Source organism: Aspergillus brasiliensis (assembly GCF_001889945.1).
Source record: "Aspergillus brasiliensis CBS 101740 unplaced genomic scaffold ASPBRscaffold_18, whole genome shotgun sequence".
Lineage (NCBI taxonomy): Eukaryota > Fungi > Ascomycota > Eurotiomycetes > Eurotiales > Aspergillaceae > Aspergillus > Aspergillus brasiliensis.
The window spans coordinates 429,798-443,117 of NW_027137459.1; the positions used below are offsets into that span (position 1 = coordinate 429,798).

Genomic DNA, 13,320 nt, shown 5'->3' on the forward strand with positions numbered 1-13,320 from the left:
GAGCCCTTGAGGGTTGCCCAATTACCGGGGATCGGCAGCTAGTCATACTGCTTTCGCTCCGTCGTCCGACTCAATTTTGGTCAGTCGAAACGCGTTGCTGTCGATAACTAACTCCGATTACAAAGATCCCATTACAGAAACAATACAATACAATCCAAGCTTTACCTAAGCTTTGCTTGGATGCTCGGCCAATGGGGCTATGCTAAACCGCTCTATTCTTAGCACTATCGCTAAAAGGGTCTTAGGCAACCTCATTTTCGTTTTTTTTTTTTTTTTTCGTTTACCGATGCCCCAGTTACCGGACACTATTACCGAGTTGCATTGGCCCGGGATAAAGATACTGCGGCTGTTATTATTGACAGTATGAGACGAGACCGTTGGCCGACTGACTGTTCCATGGTCCCTTGCATCAGATTGCGAGGATTATCTGTCTGGCTGGCTGGCTCTCTACCATTGTAAAAACTCTGCAGGGTCTACGGAGTACAGAATCAATCGTATGAGGGAGTTTCGCTTTTCCATTCGTCGTCATTGGTAGCTGCTAGCGGTAAAGACTGGATGGCTGGAAGAGTTAGCCGCCGTGACAGTCTAGACTCGTATGTAGTGGCTGATTGATTTGCTGTTATTAGCTCCGCGGAATGTGTGCCATCCCATGCATCTAATCTAATAGATCACTCTAGGTGGAACATTGTGGCTGGGGCTGTGTATCAGGGTGCGACATGAGTGATATGACCGGGCGGGTGGACTATTGAGCAAAGCCACAATCCTGACAGGGACGGTCGCAGATTTGACATGGATGTCATGCAACTTACAGGCAATTACAGAGAGTATTCTATTCTAATCCATTCTCTAGCGGATGGGTCTGCTGTCGTTGAGAGAACGGCTCTGCCTATCAATCAACTTCAGTGTGGACAACTTGATTGGTGGTCGGAATAAGCTGCAAGGATCATCCTGCGTAGGTGATGGTAACTGTAGTATGGAGGTGCCTGTTCCTTTCTTGTTACCCACTCGTCGGTTCGCCGAGGTATTTACTTAGCTTGATGAGCTAAGGTCTAAAGTAGATAGATGATGGCTTAGCTGTGGTGATGCTGGTGCCTGTCACAGCAATGGCACACCGCTCGCATCATAGTTTTGTGATCGGCGATGTGCAGCATTATTGAAGATCTTGTCGATGCAAGCCTCTGGAGTTATTTCAAGTAGTAGACAGCTGCCTAGCCATGCGGTCAACTGAGAGCAACATCGTTGCTTCTATTGAGACACTTATGGATGGTGTATGGTCGCGAAGGTTCACGAGGAAGTGATGTGATGATCTGTGACATTGTTAGCATTAAAATTACCAAGGGAGTCTCTGGATCACATCCCTGAATATGAGAATGATGAAGGATTATTCTCCTATAGAAATCTCCGCCTGAGGTTCAAGAAAGCAGCTATACCGCCTGTCAAGAAGTAGACAGCTTCTAGAAGAGGAAGGGCTCCGCTGGAATGCGCGCCAAAAAGTAGACAATCGATGACGTCCCGTGATTTCCACCACCACCAGAAAGAACATCCACGAACAATGCCAGCCAGCATCCATAGCAATTGAGCATACCTCAGTGAATCATCTTATATACTATCTTTGCACCATCCTATTCATACAAACGGTTATGGTTGTACACCATAGATAAACCCAACCCGATCGCAAATTGCAACCTACGCAAACAACCCCACATTGCGGGGCAGAGAGCATTCGCATTCCCGTTGTCGCAATTCCACCAGAATATTTCCTCTCGTCTCAGATCCCTCCCCTCATTTCACCTCCCATTGTCCCCAATTTCTAATCACTCACTACCTCAACAACTACAGAGTCCACCACCAGAATGGCATCTCCAACCACTACTCCGATCCTAATCCTCGACGGCGGTCTCGGCACCTCCCTCCAAGACCACTACAACATCGCCTTCACCAGCACGGACACCCCGCTCTGGTCCTCACACCTAATGATCTCCGACCCTAAAACCCTCCTATCCTGCCAACGCGACTTCACCACCACCGCCGCCGTCGACGTCCTCCTAACCGCCACCTACCAAGTCTCCCCAGAGGGGTTTCTACGCACAAAAACCCCTTCCCACCCGACGGGCATCCCCCGCGCCAGTATCGCCCCGTACCTGCGCACTGCGCTCGACGTCGCCGGACAAGCAGTACAGGATACGTCTGCGTCTGTGGCGCTGAGTCTAGGTCCCTATGGCGCGTGTATGATTCCAGGACAGGAGTATAGTGGGGCGTATGATGGGGAGCATGATACGGAGGAGAAGTTGTGGGGGTGGCATGTGGATCGTCTGTCACTTTTCAATGATGAGGCAGTGGCGACGAAGTTGAGTGAGAGGGTCAAGTATATTGCCATGGAGACAGTGCCGAGGATTGACGAGGTGAGGGCTGTGAGGAGGGCTGTGGGATCTTCAGAGTTTTGTTCCGGGATCCCGTTTTGGGTGGCTTGTGTGTTCCCCCTCGAGGATAAGGATACATTGCCTGATGGGGGTACCGTCGATGAGGTGGTGGAGGCGGCGTTGTTGCCTATCGATGGGGGTGCGACGCCGTGGGGAATTGGGATCAATTGTACCAAGATGCATAAGTTGCCCCGGTTGGTAGGGTTGTTTGCGGATGCGGTGGGGAGGTTGTTGAGGGATGGGCGGATTAAGGAGAGGCCTGCGTTGGTGTTGTATCCTGATGGGACGCAGGGGGAGGTTTATAATACTACGACGCAGACGTGGGAGAAGAAGGTCAAGGACAAGAGTGGTGGTGCAGGTGATTCGGTAAGTTGGAGCCTTTCTATTGTTGGTTGTGGGTGTGATGTTTGTAGGATGATGCTAACTGATTAGCGACCCTGGGAGGTGCAATTGGCACAAGTGGTCAATGACGCGTGCGCGACTAGCCAGTTCAGCTCTGTTCTCGTTGGTGGGTGCTGCAAGGCTTCGTTCAATGATATCAAGAGGCTTCGCGAACAGCTCCGCCCGGAATGAAGATTAAACTTGTATAATATATCTATCTATGTATAAAGTATAAACTTTTGTGACGGGGTGCAAATTGTTGAAATTGCATGAAAAAACATAATGGGTATCTCTGCCGAAAGATGCACAAATGTACAGAAAAAAGTTGAATTGAAAGGAACCAGCCCACACTTAGAAGAACCAGTCCACGAAGCGTCTCAGACGGGTCTTGGGCCCGCCCTCACTGATAACAATCTCGCCCTCCTGCAGCCGACCGGACCAGAGGTCGATGTTGGAGCTGCGAACAAACTGCACCACCAGTTAGCAACATCACTTGGTACAAAATAAAGAACAGGGCTGCTCACCTTCGTGCGCTTGAAGACCTTCCAGAGGATAATCGGCACGATAAAGATAGGAATGCCCACATATGAGGCGAAAAAGTCCGAGGTGGACCAGTTACCCTTGAGGAACACGGGGAAACCCGCCACCAGGGTAATGATCGTCGATCCAATGAAACCCACCCACGCCGTGTAGGGCTGAAAAGGCGATTGCCACGGCAAAGTGTCCCGACTGACACCCTGCGCTTTCATGGCGGAATAAAAGCGAATGTAGCAGAAGGACAGTGTCGCCCACGCGATCAGCCCAGCAATGGTGCTCAGATTGAGAAGCCAGCTGAAAGCCTGCGCCGGACCACCGGATCCAAGACCTATAGAGGGTTAATTGCGGACCGACAGAAGAAATCGGTATCACTTACTCAGATATGCCAATGGGCCAAAAAGCCACGAGGTAATGACGGCGACGTACGGCACGCCCATCTTGTTGACCCGGCCAAACACCTGCGGCAACTGGCGGTCGGTCGTCATGGCCACAATCATGCGCGATCCCACCCAGCAATAGGAATTGCCTGCGGACCAAGCCGAAATAAGAATGCAGGCGTTGACCACGGACGGCAGGGCGCTGATTCCGGCCTGCTTGATGGCAATGACCCAAGGAGAGCTGTTGGCGTTGTCGGAACCGGAGACAAGGTTGGGGTTTTGAGGGCTGACAATGAGTCCGATGAGGAGGGCACCAAGAATGTAGAAGAACGCAATTCGGTATGTCACGCGACGGGCGGCTTTGGGGATGGAGTAGTGCGGGTCGACCGATTCGGCGGCGGTGATAACGACTGTCTCGACACCGACGAAACTGAAGGACGCGTTGACGAAGGCGGACAAGAAACCGAGAAAGTGTCCTGTCGGGCCGGTGATGCCGTTGTAGTTCGTCCAGGGTCCGGGGTTGTGCCAGTAGCGGAATCCGATGGTTTGGTGATTGGGACCGCCACCGGAGGTGATGACAATGGCAACAATGACCAATCCAACAAAGCACAAGACCTTGATAGCACCCGCGATAACCTCACTTTCACCATAGAAGCGTACACTCATCAGGTTGATAGCCAGAATCAATACCAGTCCGACCGTAATCACTACGGCCGGTGTGATATCTGTCCAGTAGCTAACAATGACCGCCGAAGCGGACACCTCTGACGCGATTGCAATCGTATAACAGTAACCGTATGTGATAGCGAGGGAAAAGCCGACAGCCGGATCGATGAAGCGAGTGGCCCAGTGAGGGAAAGATCCCGCTGTAGGCAGCAAGGTAGCCAGTTCCGCGATACTCTGCATCACACACCACAGCACAAATCCAATCACGATGTAGGCCAGCAGCAAGCCAGCAGGACCTGCTTGTGCATATGCAGAGCCTGCTCCCACAAACAGACCGGTTCCGATTCCACCACAGAACCCGATCATGCTGACCTGGTAGTTTTTCAACCGCCGCTGAGTAGCACCACGGCCACCGACGTTGAGCTCCAGCTCACCTTTGAGTGGGGGACCTTCATCGTCATAATTGACCACCTGAGGACCACCGTAGCCGTACTGGCCGATCTTCTCGTCCTCCATGGTGACAGTGGTGGACTGGTGCATCTTGGCGGGTAAGATGCGAGGTTGTAGGAGAGGTGACACACTGGAGAAGGAGAGGTTCACCCCAGAGTCTTAAAGGCGACAGCGACAGCTCGCCACACTTCGGCCGCGCGCGGAGAAAAATGTTTTATTCGCCGCTGGGTACCTGCATCGCGACATCGGGAACCACGTTCGCACCACAGTCTCCTCCTCGTACTTCTCCACTCGTCTCGAGGCATTTCTTTGGTTGGACACGCGGCAACAAGCCCCACTTGCACGGTGTGATTGTCGATTGAACAGCAGTTGAAGATGGCAATTTTAGTCACAGAATGAGGTGATGCTGGCCGCGCCTCCACACGGGCTGTAGAGGAGTCGATTCCTGGGCATCTGGGGGTCTAAGCAGACATGTCTTGGCTGTCCGGGGGAAGTGAATGTCAAGTTCTGAGCGGTAAACATCCCCGTCTCATTGTCACTCTGCGTGGCGAACTAACAATTGACTTTGTCGATCGATCAAAGTTTTTCTGGAACAACGGGAAGAACCTCAACCGGATCTGGATCTGTGTGGGCACGTGATGGCACTGCTGATAAGGTAGCCCTCGTCTGTCTGCTTCAGGCTAGTCTCCACATGACCAGTCGAGCTTAGTCATATGCGTCAGTAACAATTTGCTTGCTAACTATCTAAACTATGTACACGAGAATATAGCAGATCCAGCATCTGTCGTTTCAGGGGCAGTTTCTAGGCTGCCAGTTGACTCCTCAAGCGCAGGTGGAGGGTTTGACTTTGACATATCATCCAACCATGAACCTTGTCCATGACGCAAAAGTTAGCTAGTGGAGAAAGATCCCGAGCCGCGAATATCATTCTAGTCTATAGCTACTAGCTAGTAAATTACTAAGGCGAAGACTCACTTTAGCGTATCTGCGAGCCCAACAGGTGGACGGTCTCGGAACGGCTTTAAGCTTAATCACACCTTCTACAAGAGTATATGCGATGGTGGTGACCTGGAGGCGCTTCCTTGCCGGAATATGTGCCTGGATCTTCATTCACTGAAGTAGCAGTAGTGAATGCCATTAGTACCACATACTCAGAATGCCTTCTATCAATCCTTCGCTCACAGAACTATGCACCGTAAACACCCTCAGCAAACGTGTGACTCCGAGGCTCCTTCTAGGCGGTAGTAATATTCCTCCTCTCCAGATAGTGCGGCGCTGATGTCAAGATAATTGACATCTTGAAGCCTCTAACTCTTGCTAATCAAAATAATTTGCAGGATAGCGTCAACTAAATATCAGCATGGCAGGCTCCTCAAACTCCTTTGCAGCTGGTGCTGGCCGCCGGCTAAGCAGCCAGAAAGACAGAACATTTATGCCGTCGGAGATCAGAACCAACACCGAACCTGATTCCTCTAGCGACACCGACACCGACATTTTCTTGCCACCTATCTTAAAGAAACAGCAATCCCAGACTACTCATCATGATTCGCATCGCATCAACGATCTCACCTCAGATCATAGCTTGTTGTCGTCGTCCTCCGGTAACAGCGAAGACCAACGCGTATCTACGACGACCTCCGGGCAGCTAAATCAACACCAGCAAGCTATCGATACTCGTACTGTGAGTTCGTGGGCTAGTGCCTTTGGGTCTTCGAGTCAGGTTCCAGAAGGTAGTCAAGGGCACACCCAGACGAATTAGATCAGTGTCCATCTGCCAGAACAGTGTCGCCCATTCGATAAACATGGTGTTGCTTCAGTAGCGAGCTATTCGCCTCATAAGCCGTTTGGTCAGAGACGATCCCATCAACCTAATTACAGTACTTTTCGGAAGTCGATCAGAGGTCGGTCAGATGGTAGGCTTCGTTTGGTTGATGCTGATGGGGATGTTATCATGAGAGATGTTACTTGATCCGTGGTTTAATTAGCTTAGTAGCAGAGTTGTTGATGAAGATCTTTACTAAAAAGTGTTACTCTTCTAGGTAACGGTGGTTACTTCTCCTAGCTAGCTACAGTCATGTGTTTATGCAGTGAGAAAATATTTCTCAACTCAGCGATGCATTTCTCTTCCAATTAACCGAAGCAATCAATATCTATAAAGTAATACCGAGAATAATCATCAGAGATAATACTATTTATACGACAATCCGACGCTCCTTAAGATACTCATAATCCGACATCGACTCCAAAACCGCCTCCTGCAACAACTGCGCCGCCTCATCTCCCAACTCTGCCTTCCACTTCTGCACCTCCACATCAATATCAATCGGACCCGTCGGCGTCTTATCCTTAATAATCCCGGACGACGCATCAACCGTCGAGCGCATGACACAATTGATCTTAAACTGCATCTCATAATGCTCACTTCCATGATCATGCATCCCGGGACCCGTCCCCTTAACCGTCTCCTCACTCCACTCATACTGAATCTTCTCCGGATCCAGCCCCGTCAGCTCACAAAACCGCTTCACCACCGCCGGATTATGCGTAACATCATCCGCATCGATCAGCACCGGCGGCTGCGTACCCTGCTCCAAACACCAATCATACACCATGCGCGTCCACCGTAACGTCGTATTCGTCTTCCACACCCCCATGAACTCATCGCCCATGCCCCCGAACCCCTTGATCTTGGTCATGGCGCGATACATCGACGCCCATGCTAATGCTGGGTGGCGGATAATAAACGCCACTTGCCAACTGCGGAGGTACTCATCCGGCAGGACGGTCTTGTTGGAGGGCGAGAAGCTCTGTTGTGGGCCGTAGCTACTCTCGGATAAATGCAGCTGGAAGGCTTTGGAGAGCTCCGGGGCTTCCTTTCCGGTTACCAGTTCGTGCATCACGGCTGGATTCATGAACCAGTATGCGTGCTCCTTGATGAACATGGCTTTGTTGTCTTTCTGTGCTCGTTCCGAGTACTCTTCCAGACTGTCGACGCAGCCTTGGAATGAGGCCTTGACTTCGTCCTTTTGCGCGCTGGTCCATTCGTTCAGTGGCGTGGCGGCGTATCCGCCGTGAATGGCGGGCGCGAAGGCCGGGAAGAAGAAGTAGCCGCCTTGTTCATTGGTGAGGAATTTGGGTTGGTTGTGGATGTCCACGATTTTTAAAAGCAGGTGGGATGCTGAGCGAGGGACGCTGACGAGGAGAACTCGTCGGGGAGGTGGAGTGACAGTCATTTCGTGAGGGAGGAAGGAAGGATGGAAGAATGCTAAATGATCTCGATTGATTGTATTAAGAATTTTATGATGACAGTCACTTGAAGAATGGGTCCATCGAGGCTTAAATATCTGTTCTCTCAGAGCCTGCTTATTACGATCTCTTCTCAGGGATTTAGTCTGGAGCCGCATGCATTCATTCCACTGAGCCTCTCTGTAAAGTTCTTTCGGCCCCCAAAACCGCTAAAGCGGTAGTATACTAGCTCGGCCCCAGACAAGCCTAAATGGCTACTATCTCCAATTTATGTTTAACCGACACGTCCAATCGAGATTCATCCGTAAGCACTAACGTTGCGAACGGTCATCGCCGTCTGACCTGGGCACAGGACCCAACGGTATTTTAGACTTTCAGTATAGAAGTTTAGCTGCACTAGTAGTCTCCACTCTCAGCTGTCTGTCTCTAGTACCCGGTTAAGCCTCCTCGCAACTTTTTGGATATATTTGTGTCTTGGCAGCATTACAATCAGCCCATAACTTTCCCAACTGTAAGCGAGGACTTTGGCTCCCCAGTTCTAGCTGTTTATCAGGGTTCAGCTGATCGGTTCATCGACTAGAAGTTCAGCCAGCCACAGTACTACTGGGTACACATCTGGTTGGTTGGTTGGTTGGTTGTAAAGTTTTGCGACGTGCTCCCTAGCACTATGCTTGCACTATTTTGGTATCTTGCTCCGCGTGGTACGGTTGGTTCTATAGATCAACCCAGCCACATGATTGAACACCAAATATTCCATACAAAGCTGTTGATATTATTCAATCATAGTATATGAACCCCATGCTATTGCCCAATGCGCCGTATCTGAACCCAAGACTAGTCATACAAGCTGCTATATCATACCCAAAATATCACTGTATCATTACCATGCACCAGCATCATTATCAAAGCGAGACAGTTCTTTTTGTGCATCCTCCACATCCTTCTTTGCCTTCATACGCATATAGAAAATGGGGCAATCTCTGGACGAACAGATGACCTCACAGTGCAAACTGCCCTGACACCGCTGACATTGGGTCCAGAGTCGTCCGAACCGGACTTCCAGGTCTGATACTTTGGTCAATGACTTGGTGTAGAGCTCGCCGAGGCGAGGACGGCAGTAAGCGCAGACTGCGCCCTCCGCCTCTTCCTTGCCGGATAAGGGCTTCTTGCATCCAAGGCACGTTTGCGTCTTCTTGGCGAACTTCATCAGTCCACCCATGGTCGGCGCGGCCACGGAGATGGCACGGGTATGTTCGCCTGTGAGGAGCTGGCTAGCTTTCTTTTCTCCCAGAATGGGTTCGAAGATACGGCCGAGCGGATTGGCTAGTTGGTTGTCGAGGTAGTATTTTGTGTCGATGGGGATGTTGTTCTCGAGAACGTAGATTGGGTCCTCAGACCTCTCGTAGTTCTTTGACCCGCCAGCACCCTTGACAATGACGTACGCTACACGGTCGCCAAGGGTTGGTGCTGAACCCGCGTCACGTTTCCTCATGCGCTCCGCGAGCTCCACGTGTGCTTGCTTGGCCGTATACGCATCCTTGGACAAGGCCTTGGTGATCACGAGTTTCGACATATCGACCTTATTTTGCAGGAGGTCGGAAATGGTGTCCTTCACGTAGCTGCGATACAGTTAGTAACAAGCAAAAGAGGTAGTCGCAAGTGATCTTACTCTTGTGCCCCATCAATGTCTCGCTCAATCAGGATTTTTTGTAGGACCGTCTCAATAACATTCTGAACCAGCAGGCAGTTGTCTCGACGAACTGTCTCGATACCCTTCGTATCCATCTTGTCGTATTTGTTGGGGTTCGTCCAGTATAATCCGGCATATCGCTTCTTGTTGATCAGAAGATATGGGAAGTAGACCTTTTCGAACTCCAGTTTGATCGGCTTCAGGAACTTGGACGAAACATATTCAGAGGCCTCTTGTCCAAGCTTCATGGCTTCCTCCAAGCTGTCAACGCCAAATTTGACCATGACCGAATCAGTATCACCATAGATGACCTTGGCATCATGAGAGTATCCATTCGCAATGGTGTACCGCTCTTCCACCTCCTGTTTGGTCTTCTCGATCATTTGTCGTCCATAACTGGTTGTACTACTCGCGATAGGCAGGCATGGCAGCTTTCCGACAGTTGCACCCGTGAGACCGTAAACACTGTTTGCGCTAATCTTCAGAGCGAGCTGTCGTCCGTTCAACACAGCCTTCTTGAATGGATCTGTTTCTATGGCCAGCTCTTTCTTGGCACGTTTACGTGCAGACAGCAGTTCCTCCAGAATCTGTGACAATAGGCCTTTGCGAACTTTGGCGGTACAGAACATGTCGCCGTTGGGCGTCACGATGTAGTCCTCATCCTTAACAAGCTTCAGCCTTTCAATGCTATTCTTATTTAACAACGTCGTGTAGCAGAGGTTATGGGCCTGGATAATTGACGGGTATAGGGACGCGAAATCGAGGGTTGCGATAGGCACGCCATAGTAGCCCCTGACAGGCTCGATAACAGTAGCACCTTCGTAATCTTGTTCGTCGGTGGATTTCGTATTCGGGATGACGAGCTGCTGCTCCAAAGCCTTGCGGAAAAGCTGACTGATGAACTTGACTTGCTGGCCGCGTGACAGCAAGAAGTTGAAAGGCACACCCGTCACTCTTGCCATTTCAGTATAGTTGACCAGGCACATCAACTTATCCATCAGTCTTTGCGGCAGATATGCATCCTTCAAGCAGTAGACAGCTAAACGCCGCCTAGAATCTGGAGTTCCGTTATACAACTCGGTAATCATTGTGTGATGGACATCCTCCTTCTGTTCGCCCAAGAACTCATAAGACACGGAGTTCAGGGTATAACTTCGCAAGTGATAGTCTCGTTGTACCAATTGAAGCATATCAAGCTGGATGCGACCATTGGTGTTCGTTGACTTCGTGTCGCGGTTACCCATCTGCTTGCTAGAGAAGTTGGTTTCCTTGCTTTGCGACTGCACGCCGTTCAGTCTGGTCCAGTATGGAAAGCCTGCGCATTTCAGATGCTTGGCACGATCCAACAGATACGGAAAATCGAAATTGGCAATGTTGTAGCCGATGATTACATCCGGGTCGACCTTTTGCACGAAATCGCGCCAAGCCATAAGCATCTTCCCCTCGTCTTTGAATTCCAGGATCTGAGTGTTGACAATCAGACTGCATGTGTCCAAAACAAACACATTACGAATGAACGGTTTGGACTCTCCGTAGCGCGTCACGACATTGGCGATCTGAATAACTGGGTCGTGATTCGGTTCAGGGAAGATACCCTTTCGTCCAGCGCACTCGATATCGAACGACAAAATGCGCAGCGGGGCCATCTTGGCCCACTCGCCGTTGGGGGCATGAGAAATAAGATCTCGGTAGTCGACACTAGCCTCGATCTGACAGTTCGACACCTTCTCATGTTGCTGGAATAAGCGGTATTTCCCCGCCTTTGCCTCAACCCAAGCCATGCCCGAAATATCGGTATCGATCATGAACCGGAGGAGGTATTGGATGTTGTCGAAGGTAAGAATACCTCCATCGGAGTTGTTCCAGAGACCTTTGTAATTCAAGCTTTGGGCACCGCCTTGTTCTAATGCGGACCGGACTTTGCTAATGAATTTGGGTTCCGTAACTGTGATCTTGAGGTAGTAGCTTTTCTGGTTGCCTTGGAACCCGTAGATGTTCTCTCGCATCGTTATTTGTACTGACTGGATCGTAGGCTGGAACTGTCCGACTCTGCTCTCCAAGAAAGCTCGGTATGGCTCGCAGTCTTCTTTGGTGAAGTTCACGGGCGCAGCGATGTAGAGATAATGCTGGAAACCGGTAACATGGAGGAGGACCGATTGACCTGCCTGAACATGGGCATTAGAGCATGATCGCGAGATCAAGGGAATACGCAAAGCCTACCTCAGTGACACCAAACAGTCGAACGGCAGTCTTGCCGCCCATGATTGTCCCCTCCTCCGCATCGATCTGTTGGAAACAGATGTTCTCCGTGGACGGGTCAAATTCACCCAGCGGTGGTCGCTCCCATTGCTGGTCCTTCTCCGAATTGCTGTCCTTCAACCCGTTGATGTCCTGCGTCAGCTTCTCCAGGACCTCCTCTTCGAACTGGCTCTTTTGAGGCTGGCTTGAGCCCGGAACTCGGCGCTGGCCATTTGTCGGCGGTTTCATTGCGGCGGCAGGGCCATTTTCTATCTTGCGCTTCTTGAGCGCATTGGGGTCCGTCACGACACCACGAGCGTTATTTGTTGCATCGCCCAGAACCCGCTTCTGGGGCATGGCGACGGCTTCAGGCATGATGAAGGGTCATAGAACACTAAGCAGACGCGTTTCACTCATCCAATAATCAAGGTTTATGGGTGTATACACGAGAAGACGCAGTTTGGTCAATGGGAAGTATTCTCACGAGGAATGATGGCTGTCGCGGGAAACTGCGCTCCCCCGGAGTTGCTGCAAGTTCGTGTCTTGTTCGCGCCGGACGTGACGCCTTCACGCGTTGAGTGTCTCACGTGATGGGCCGCCGCGCATCAAAGTCGAGACTTCATACCATCCATTGCTGCGGGGGTTCTAGAACATCGGTTGCTATGATTTTCGAATAATAAACTAGTGCACAGTAAATTGAAACCCGTTCGGAACAGTCCTATTTCCTTCTGGCCAGTCTCTGCTCAATCCTACGGACTTTTTGCCCCCTCCCATCGTGTCACTCTATAGATGACGTCATGCAGAGTGTAGAATTGCAAAGCAATGGCTCTCAATAATATTCATGATGTGCTATAGTAAATTTGTAGTTTCAGGGTCTTTCTATAATCGGCTAACTACTAAAGGCCTTACTAACTCGTGTCATGTTGACAGCTGTGTGCTGTTGGGGAACCGGGAGGGACTAGTAGTACTGATACTAATAGTAACGATGTCGGAAATATATATTTTGGTAGTACTGGTAGTACTATACAAAGTCGTATCGCCCTATGATTCTCAAGACTTCCCCATGACCGTTTACTCGGCCGTCGAATCCATCACTCTATCTCTACAGAGTATTCTCGTGAATGGAGATGCTTTGGTTGAGACTGCAAAACAAACAATGTAGGTGAAAAACGTTCGCCAGGCGTTTCATGCCGCTCCATAGCACTGCCAGCCAGACATAGAATTTGAATGACCGGATCATAATTGGAATAGTATGTAAGTGTCTCATGTGAATGTATATGGATATCTTGAATCAGGCAGATGATGGAGGCTGTAT

The 13,320-nt window shown here is 50.3% G+C and overlaps 5 protein-coding genes across 5 annotated transcripts; 2 read left to right on the top strand and 3 right to left on the bottom strand.

The window, feature by feature from the left end:
• Window positions 1-1,853: 1,853 nt before the first annotated feature.
• ASPBRDRAFT_136699 (homocysteine S-methyltransferase family protein) lies at window positions 1,854-2,993 on the top strand (the record flags this gene model as incomplete). Its single annotated transcript, XM_067618819.1, has 2 exons — window positions 1,854-2,786; window positions 2,853-2,993. The coding sequence occupies 2 exons, from the start codon at window positions 1,854-1,856 to the stop codon at window positions 2,991-2,993; spliced, it is 1,074 nt and encodes a 357-aa protein (XP_067474207.1).
• Window positions 2,994-3,152: 159 nt separating this feature from the next.
• On the bottom strand, window positions 3,153-4,921 carry ASPBRDRAFT_59382 (putative amino acid permease; the record flags this gene model as incomplete). Its single annotated transcript, XM_067628053.1, has 3 exons — window positions 3,153-3,269; window positions 3,326-3,666; window positions 3,715-4,921. The coding sequence occupies 3 exons, from the start codon at window positions 4,919-4,921 to the stop codon at window positions 3,153-3,155; spliced, it is 1,665 nt and encodes a 554-aa protein (XP_067474208.1).
• Window positions 4,922-6,191: 1,270 nt separating this feature from the next.
• ASPBRDRAFT_136889 (uncharacterized protein) lies at window positions 6,192-6,800 on the top strand (the record flags this gene model as incomplete). Its single annotated transcript, XM_067618845.1, has 2 exons — window positions 6,192-6,564; window positions 6,610-6,800. The coding sequence occupies 2 exons, from the start codon at window positions 6,192-6,194 to the stop codon at window positions 6,798-6,800; spliced, it is 564 nt and encodes a 187-aa protein (XP_067474209.1).
• Window positions 6,801-6,932: 132 nt separating this feature from the next.
• Window positions 6,933-8,303, bottom strand: ASPBRDRAFT_48504 (uncharacterized protein). Its single transcript, XM_067626100.1, has one exon. The coding sequence runs from the start codon at window positions 8,062-8,064 to the stop codon at window positions 7,024-7,026; it is 1,041 nt and encodes a 346-aa protein (XP_067474210.1). The 5' UTR covers window positions 8,065-8,303; the 3' UTR covers window positions 6,933-7,023.
• A 654-nt stretch (window positions 8,304-8,957) lies between these two features.
• ASPBRDRAFT_136906 (DNA-directed DNA polymerase delta POL3) lies at window positions 8,958-12,380 on the bottom strand (the record flags this gene model as incomplete). Its single annotated transcript, XM_067618847.1, has 3 exons — window positions 8,958-9,696; window positions 9,747-11,932; window positions 11,988-12,380. 3 exons carry the CDS (start codon window positions 12,378-12,380, stop codon window positions 8,958-8,960), a joined length of 3,318 nt encoding a protein of 1,105 aa, XP_067474211.1.
• Window positions 12,381-13,320: the final 940 nt, after the last annotated feature.

Excerpts from the sequence above, each read along its gene's own strand:
- ASPBRDRAFT_48504 (XM_067626100.1), bottom strand. The coding sequence starts at position 8,064 with ATGACTGTCACTCCACCTCCCCGACGAGTTCTCCTCGTCAGCGTCCCT.